Source organism: Macrobrachium nipponense, chromosome 39 (assembly GCF_015104395.2).
Source record: "Macrobrachium nipponense isolate FS-2020 chromosome 39, ASM1510439v2, whole genome shotgun sequence".
NCBI classification, from domain to species: Eukaryota; Metazoa; Arthropoda; class Malacostraca; order Decapoda; family Palaemonidae; genus Macrobrachium; species Macrobrachium nipponense.
In genome coordinates this window covers 34176278-34185151 of record NC_061099.1, presented here as the reverse complement: position 1 = coordinate 34185151, position 8874 = coordinate 34176278, and the positions used below count along the sequence as shown (strand labels likewise).

At 41.1% G+C, this 8874-nt stretch overlaps 1 protein-coding gene across 1 annotated transcript; it reads left to right on the top strand.

The window, feature by feature from the left end:
• The first annotated feature begins 203 nt into the window (after positions 1 to 203).
• LOC135210412 (uncharacterized) lies at positions 204 to 1124 on the top strand. The gene has a single exon (XM_064243314.1). The coding sequence runs from the start codon at positions 204 to 206 to the stop codon at positions 1122 to 1124; it is 921 nt and encodes a 306-aa protein (XP_064099384.1).
• The last annotated feature ends 7750 nt before the right edge of the window (positions 1125 to 8874 follow it).

Sequence of the window (8874 nt, the reverse complement as noted above, 5' to 3'; positions counted from 1 at the left end):
ACAAGGCTGCAAGGGCCTGAAGAACCTGATGATATGGATGTGAATGAGGTCTATGAGAAGAAGGCATCCCCACAGCAGCAGCAGAAGAAGATTAGTTCATCCTGGTGCTATTATCATCAGCGGTTCGGGAAGGACGCCAGGAATTGCAGAGCACCCTGTTCCTTTCCAAGAAACCAGGATGGTGGCCACCCTCAACAGCAGCCATGGCCACAAACTCTACAGGATCTGACACAGTGGGGTTCTACATCTGTGATGCCATATTTGGATGTAGGATGCTTGTGGACACAGGGGCGCTGCATATGGCATTCCCGTCATCGGAAGAGGACCGCAACCGCACATCCAACACCACAGCCACACTGGTGGCTGCAAACGGGAGTCCCATCTGCTGCTACAGGACCCGGACCCTCAAGATATCCACCCTGGGCCGTACCTATGACTGGCCCTTCATCATCGTGGATATCAAGGTTCCTCTGCTGGGGGCTGACTTCCTTGCCCATCACGGACTTCTGGTAGATGTGGGCCGCAAAAGCTTACTGGACACGGGGATCTGCCGTTCTCGACCAATCGCACCCAGACCAGGCATACCTGTCTTATGCTCCCTTGTGTCGCACAAGTATAATGTCCTCCAGCGAGAATTTCCCGACGTCTTCAAACTGGAACTGTGTCACGTAGCCGGAACCCCAGCCAAACATGGAATCTACCACCACATCTCCACTATGGGACCTCCTACATATGCCAAGTTCTGCCGTCTGCCACCCAAGAGGCTCCAGGATGCCAAACACGCATTTGCCAACATGGAACAGATGGGAATCTGCAGAAAGGTGTCAAATCCATGGACGTCTCCTCTCTACACAGTGAAAAAATCTGATGGTAACAGGAGGCCCTGTGGGGACTATCGTCACCTGAACCTTGTGACAACGCCGGACCACTACCCTCTGCCAAACATGAGGACCTTCATGGGGCCAAGCTCTTCAAGAAGATGGACTTACTCAAGTCCTACTTCCAAGTTCCTGTACACCCCAACGACATTCCCAAAACAGCTATCATCACACCGTTCGGGACGTACACGTTCTCTTACCTCACTTTTGGCCTCAGGAATGCCGGGGCTACCTTCCAACGTGTGATGGACAGCATCCTGAGGGATCTGCCTTTCTGCGTCTGCTATATGGACAACATCCTGGGCTTCTCCAGATCCCCAGAAGAACACATGAACCACGTACGGGCGGCCCTGAAATGCCCCCAGGAGAATGAATTGGTTGTTCGTTTTGACAAATACACCTTTAGAGTAGAAAGGGTCGATTTCCTCGGGTACGAGATCACCCTGACTGGTTTTTGCCCCATGGCCACGAAGATGGCCACAGTGAAGGAATTCCTAATGCCAACAACAGTCAAGTCTCTGCAGGAGTTCATTGGTATGGTGAACTACTACCGCCGATTCACGCCGAACATCACCCGCATCATGTCTCCCTTAATGGAAGTCATGAAAGGGCAGCCACAGAAGCTGAAGTGGGAAGCCCCCTCCACCCCCAAAAAGTGGGCCTTTGAGCTAATGAAAGTCTCCCTCACCGACGCCGCCACATTGGTGTACCAAAATCCCGACATACCCCTGAGACTCATCATCAACGTCAGCAATGTCGCCTGTGGAGCTGTGTTGGAACAGATCGTGAATGGTTTCCCTTGACCGCTCATGTTCTTCAGCCAAAAGCTCAAGCCACCGAAGACCCACTACAGTACGTTTGACATGAAACTGTTGGCCGTGTCTACTAAGCTGTGAGGCACTTCAGGTAACACCTGCCGCTGGTCCACGCATTTACAAAGGCAGGAGACGCATGGTCAACAAGAAAGCAACGCCACCTGGCAGCCATCACTGAGTTTGGCTGTACCATCAACTATGTCCTGGGGCAAGAAGAACCCCGTGGTGGATGCCCTATCAAGAATTGAGATCATCCCCATCCACCTTGCAATTGACTACGAAGATCTGGCATGGGAACAGGCTGCTGATCCTGAAGTGTCAGCCTAATGCACGGCACTTATTGCACTAAAATGGGAAGATGTTCTTGTAGACCCATCCGGCTCGATGCTCCTCTGCAGCACCAGCACGGGCTGCCCTCGCCAATTGATACCAGCTTCACGAAGGAGACAGGTGTTCGATGTGATTCACAGATTTATCATCCATCAGGACAACCAAAGACACGGCTGATGAAGGGAAAATTCGTATGGCACGTGATCGTGCAGGACGTACGGGAGTAGACAAAGAGGTGTGTGGCTTGCCAAACAGGAAAGATCAGCCGACACATGGAATCAGACGTGGGGGATTTTCCGCAACCCAGGTGATGGTTCGGACACATCCACACAAAGGTTGTGGGCTCTTTGCCTCAATGCGGGGATGCCAGATACCTCCTGACTATCATCAACTGATCCACTAGGTGGGCCAAGGCAACTCTTATAGACAGAAGCCACTACTAGCACCTGTGCAGAGGCCCTTTTCTCAAGCTGGATCAGCCGCTTCGGCATACTGAATGACATCACCACGGACCGAGGTCCTGCCTTCCTGGCCAATCTGTGGGCCTCCTTGGCTCGCCTGATGGGAACAACAGTCCACAGCACTGCTGCATACAACCCAGCAGCCAATGGCATGGTGAAGAGGAGGACCCACTGCTCATTAAAGGCATCCCTGATGGGGCATTGCATGGACGAGAACTGGAAGTCACAGCTACCCTGGGTCCTCCTTGGTCTACGCACTGCACTGAAAGCAAACGGCGAGGTATCACCTAGAGAGAAAATCTATGGCAAGGCATTAGCTGTACCTGGTGAATTCTTCTCCACAGATGCAGCCCAATCAGATACGTCCAATTCCAAGACTGTGAAAAATCGCAGGAAAGTTCATGCCCTGCCTGAATACCTTCTCCGACAGGACCAACAAGTTAAAGCCCAAAGGCCTGGATACCTGCGAACACGTCTTTGTGGGGAATGATGCCCACCGCCCTTCCCCCGTGACAAGACCCTACTGGGTCATCAGCCGAATGGACAAAGCCTATCTTGTCATGATATATGGCCACGAAGACTGGGTCTCGATCGACAGATTAAAACACCCCTTCCTGATGGATGACAACGACACCAGGGAAGAAACTGGCAGACACTCCAGAGTACCTTCACAAAACAAGGGTGCTCCAAAAGCCCCAGCACGCCCAAACGTGGCCGTGGACCCCCACGGACAACCATTGAACCCCCAGGTGGTCCTCCAGTGGAGGCATCCTGTCAGCCAAAACGCTGAAGGACTCAGCAGTCAATAACGCCCCACAACAACTGATCTTAAGGACAAGCAGTTGACTCCTGCCTCCACAATGATACTGCGACTAGATAGTTCCTCATTTCATTTAATTTAATCTTCCAATCATTATTCATAAAATTTGTGTTGGGGGTGGGGGAGTACTTGTAAAGACAATGTCTTTTCAATGTTTTTATTTTCATTTCAATGACTTGCTAAGTTCCAATGTATATCTATTAGGGCTTGTGCCTTGTATGATAAGGCGCCCTATGAGGTAATGTTAGACTAGCGATAATCTATACGCTAAGTCGGTTGGTATTGCACTTCCATCTTCAATGGAGTGTCTGGGGTTTTGTAGATCACTTACGAAGTCGGTATTATCTTTACGACGATGTGTTAAACTCATGGTTCGGTGAGGTTCTTGTAGAAAACACTAAGTATAAAAAATAGATATATTCTTATGAAGTTTTACATGCTGAAGATCAGAATGATTGTACAAGCTTCTAATAACGATAGCTGATCACTTTCTGCCAATGATGATGGCTAATCCTATTCCTCTACATGATAAAGCTTAGGTAAAGAGGTGCAGGTCTTCTAATGACGATAGCTAACTCTGTTCTGCCTGTCTACCATCTCTGTTACAAGTTATGAAGGAACAGACAGTAGTTCGAACATATGAACATACATACAATGACATAGTTTCATACGAACACACAATCGAATGAGACACGCTACAGATCACGTAGGCGGTAGTTGTCTCAAGCAGGGAGCTTGGACTAATGTTTATAAACAATTGAATGACTACAGGTGACGGCATGTTATCTTAGCCTACATACTTATTGTATACGTCATCTTTAGCGTCTCTAGTCTGATCACATTCCTGCAAGCAATCTGGTTGACCTCTTTAGTTTTAGACTTTTATATATATGGACTAACATTCCATATTTTTATTATGTAAACACTTACATTAGCTCGGTCAGCTACAAAACCAAAACAACTACTGAATATTACTCAAACTTGACTTGCATTTGACTTATAGGAGTGTGATACAGACACTATGTGAATATATATATATATAAGTAAATAAAAATTCATGGTGTACATGAATTGATTCAAGTAATAAAATATAAAACAATGATATTGGTAATAATATGATCACATGATATATATAATGATACAGTTTTTCACTTCATCTCATTAAGATACATATGCTACAGAAAATACTAATGTACTCTGATAATTGCATAGAATGAAGATTAACATGATAAAAATCATATTTTAACTGATAAAAAATTTCATATATGAATTGATAAAATTATTAATGTTTATGCTGATTGATTCGTTGATTTTTATGCTAAATGTTATATATCTGATTCATTAATTCATATACTAACTCATAAATAACTGCAGATATTGGTAAGAAAAAAGGTAACAGATTGATTATAGTCTACCTGATTTGTTTATACATATGTATATGGATTCATATAATTATGATTAATATATGTGCACTTTAAATAGATTCCTATTGCGTACACGCAAAGATATATTTCGATTCCGTTATTTATGATCATTTATATATAGATTCCTAGTGCGTACACGCAAAAAATATATTTCGATTCTGTTATTTATGATCATATTTATATATAGGATACATGATACTTTATTATATATAGGATACATGACCGAGGTTATACTACTTCACTTTAACTAGCGTTCGAACAACTTTTCGTCCATTACACAGTTCCAGACAACCACCTATAGCCAATGAAACGGCCTTTTTCAATGGTTAAAACAAGGGGAAAATTTGCCTGGGCGGGTCCAACGTTCTATTTTTGCGCTCATACTTATTCTCTGCATCCTAAGCTACACGATTACGTTCGCGATGAATAAAAAAAACATCCCCAGCACGAGTCCTTCGCCAGCAAAGTAGAGTTGAATATCCTTCGGGTCGTAATTGTCGGAAGTATGTCCCTTTTTGTAGTCGATTCCGACAGCCGCCGGAGCATTCCGCATTAAAACGAGATTAACGACGAGATACGGTGTCGGTCGAAGAAGTCCATGAAATTCCTTTCACATTGTAGGCGGTTGTTACTTGACTGTAGTCGTCCGCTGCGACGAACGATTTTTTGAAGTTGCGATGTGAAACTCTCGTACTGCAGGATACTGTAACCAGGTTCCATTAATCAGCCTGCAAGTGAAATTATACTTGTCACAAGGGCAAAGTAAATTCAGACAACATCCAAATACAGGGGAGGGGAGAGAGCCATTTAGACCAGACTTAACCCACATGAATTCGCTGATATTTTGGAATTCAAAAGTCCGCTGTACAAACTTTTTATCCATGGCATTAACAATGAGTGAACCTATCCAGGTCTATGATGACTGTAAAAATATCCATAATTATAACAAATAAACAGATATCGATACAAATCCCAAAGAAAATTCGATATTACTGGTAGTGAATTACTAGACAAAGAAGTGGAAAACGGAGCTATTTGTAAGATTGCCAGGCAACATAAGAGTCAAAGAGAAGATTAATCATGATTCTGTATTTCTCTATGCTAACTGAAATTAAGTTGTGATAAAATCTGATCCTATGTGCCCCTAACAAAAGTTTCATATTCAATTTTCTCGCGCGCATCCTCTGAGGTTAATTTTAAAAACTTTATTAATAGGTAGGAGATGCAACGAAAAAAAAACCCACTATGCAACTAATTTCTAAATAAACTTTGGGTTTTTCAAGAAAATGTGACATTTTCCCATGAATGTGATTTACCTGGATTGTAATAAGCTAATGTTGCAAGTAAATAATCCATATCCATATCGTGATACTTCTAAATGTCTATGAGGTTCAGAAAAAAATTAATTAATTTTGATGTTATAGAAATTCTATTTCCTTATTTTGTTTAATAATTTTAAAATGATTGCAAGTTGCATTGCGCACACCGATAGACACCTGTACCTAACGTCTGCCTTGCCCATGAGAAGTTCGGGCTAAGCATTCCTTTCTCCAGTCAATCTGCTTTGCAATCGCGAGATGAAGCCTGTGTAAGCAGATTATTGAGGTTAAAAGGAACAAATGCTGATACGGCAATGATGACGTCGTCACTTGGCAGGAGATTGCTCTCAGCCAGCTAAGAGTTACGTTACTTGCTGTAAGAGATACGACTTTAGGATAAATTTTTTGTTTTTTTAATACTCGACCCACATGAGAAGAATGTCTGAAAAAAACAGTACCAAAAATTGAACAATATATTAGTTTCATGTTGGAAAACTGCATAATTGTAATTATGTTAAATTAAATATTCCTTATTCAAACTGATGAAAAAGGTTTCCATACAAATTCTATATATATTATTAGCCCTGTATAAGATTCATATAGGATTATTCCATAGATAACATTTTCACTTCTAGACTTCCTGACTTTAAAATCTCTTTTATTTTATTTTATTTATTTATTTATTTATTTATTATTATTATATTTTTTTTTTCATTGACTACGAATATAAATCACCGGGACAGACAATATGTCAGTAGGTTTTGATATGTGTTTGAACTTTTAGCTTATTTGTCATACTAAAGCGTTAAGTTAGAGTTCAAATCTTTACGCATATATATTTGGATATTTAATTATCTATGGTTACGTTTTGCTTATTGATTTTATCGTGATTCCTTTTTATTATAAATTGTAACCCTTCCGATTTCTTACGGAGTGTATTATATTGACTCCACTTGTATCCATATTTATTTATTTTATTTTTTTATTTATTTATTTATATATTTTTTTATATATATATTTGATAAATTAATGGTTGGCTTGAATATGTGGAAAAGTGTTCTAGCGGCGTACCGTATAAGGCTACTTGCGGCATCAATTCTATAGATACAAGATATAAATGATAAAGGTATTTAAAACCGCGAGAACCGCTATAATCCAGTTCGGATCCAATATCACGAGTTGTAACTCGTAAGACATTGACACTTCCTATTTAATTATCCGTTATTCTACCAAACCGATTGACTCTGGGCGATAAAATATACTATTGGTTTTCTTAATGGATAGGAATTCACACAACGTGTTAAGGAGATTATTATTGATTTACACCACCCGAGTCACAGATTATTATGTGTTGAATTCCATGTTTACTGATTTAGCACTCATAAATATTCCTAACGCACTCAATTGCGGTGTTTGTTTTTAGTGCTATTAATTCTATATAACGTGTCAAGGAACTATTGACACTAAGAAGTGTTTATTCCCTCTGTCAGACTCGTAATTCCGTTAATAATTCTACGTATATTCTTTCAAGGATTGATTTGGCACAGGATAGGCCCTTAAACTGACAGGTGTCTTAGTGTATCCCTTGTTTTCATGACACGTGTTACAATTAGTTATGTGCTTTTTATATCTGTAAGCATTGTAGGCCAGTAAAACAGTGATTTGGCTTTCTGTGACATAGTAGGGAAACCTGGATGACGGAATGCAACCAATTTATGACGATTGGTATGAAAGAGATTATTACTACCACCTGGTCGTTTGTCATCTGCTGTGTTCTTCGGGTTTTCCTCGTCATGGACCTACATATAATATTACATTTGATTACATTATTCTGATACACATACTTTAAATATACTTTTGCTTTAGGGTTTCTGCTCGAAGTGTTTATTGTTTTTGCTTAGCCGCTGACCCTGTTTCCGTTCGAAATGTTTATTGTTTGGTGTTTACTGCTGCTGACTCTGTTTCCGTTTGAAGTGTTTATTGTTTTGGGTTATGTCTGTTGACTCTTGCTTTGTTCAGTTTGTAACAGTTCTGCGCTCTGACCCAGATATTCAATGCTCGCGATCTCTTGGGTTAAGGAATTTTCTTGTTTAGATACGGTTTTAACAATAGGTACGGATGTTTCTATATTTTTTAGTCTAATTAATGGTTCTTTGCTGTATGGTGCGGGATTGCGGGATAATGCGTCAGCTATGATAATTGCTTTCCCAGGTAGATATCTTAACTTGGCTCCAAAGACCTGAATGATCATTTGTCACCGAGTTCCTTTTGGACTGTGATTAAAGCCTTTGAAAAACTCGGTAAAGGACTCATGTTCAGTAAAGACTTTTATCAGGATAGCCATAGATTATGAACTTAAAATGTACTAGTGTTAAAGATACCTAGCCCTTCCTTGCCTATTACTGCATATTTACTTTCAGAGGGCTTTAGTTTACGTGAATAAAAAGCTATAGGAAAGAACTGTTTATCATATTACTGAAGTAGTATCCCTCTTACCCCTTGGTCTGAGGCGTCTGTTGCAATAAAAAAAATTCCTTATTTAAATCAGGGATTTTTAAGTTAGGTAAGCTGCATTATTCCGCTTTTAAGATATCGAACGCCTGTTGATGCTTTTTAGACCATAATAAATCTACGCCCTTCTTCGTAAGATCTGTTAAAGGAGCTGTCATGATTGAAGAGTTACATATTTACATACGATTGTAATACCCACTACAGCGCCAAAGTGCTGTATCCCCCTTTTACGTTAATAGGTACCGGAAGTTATGAATAGCCGACACCTTACCTTGGACTACTTTAAGACCTTGACTAGACACATAAAACCTAGATA

Bases quoted from the DNA above. Each gene is read 5' to 3' on its own strand.
- LOC135210412 (XM_064243314.1), top strand. From the start codon at position 204: ATGGCCACAAACTCTACAGGATCTGACACAGTGGGGTTCTACATCTGT.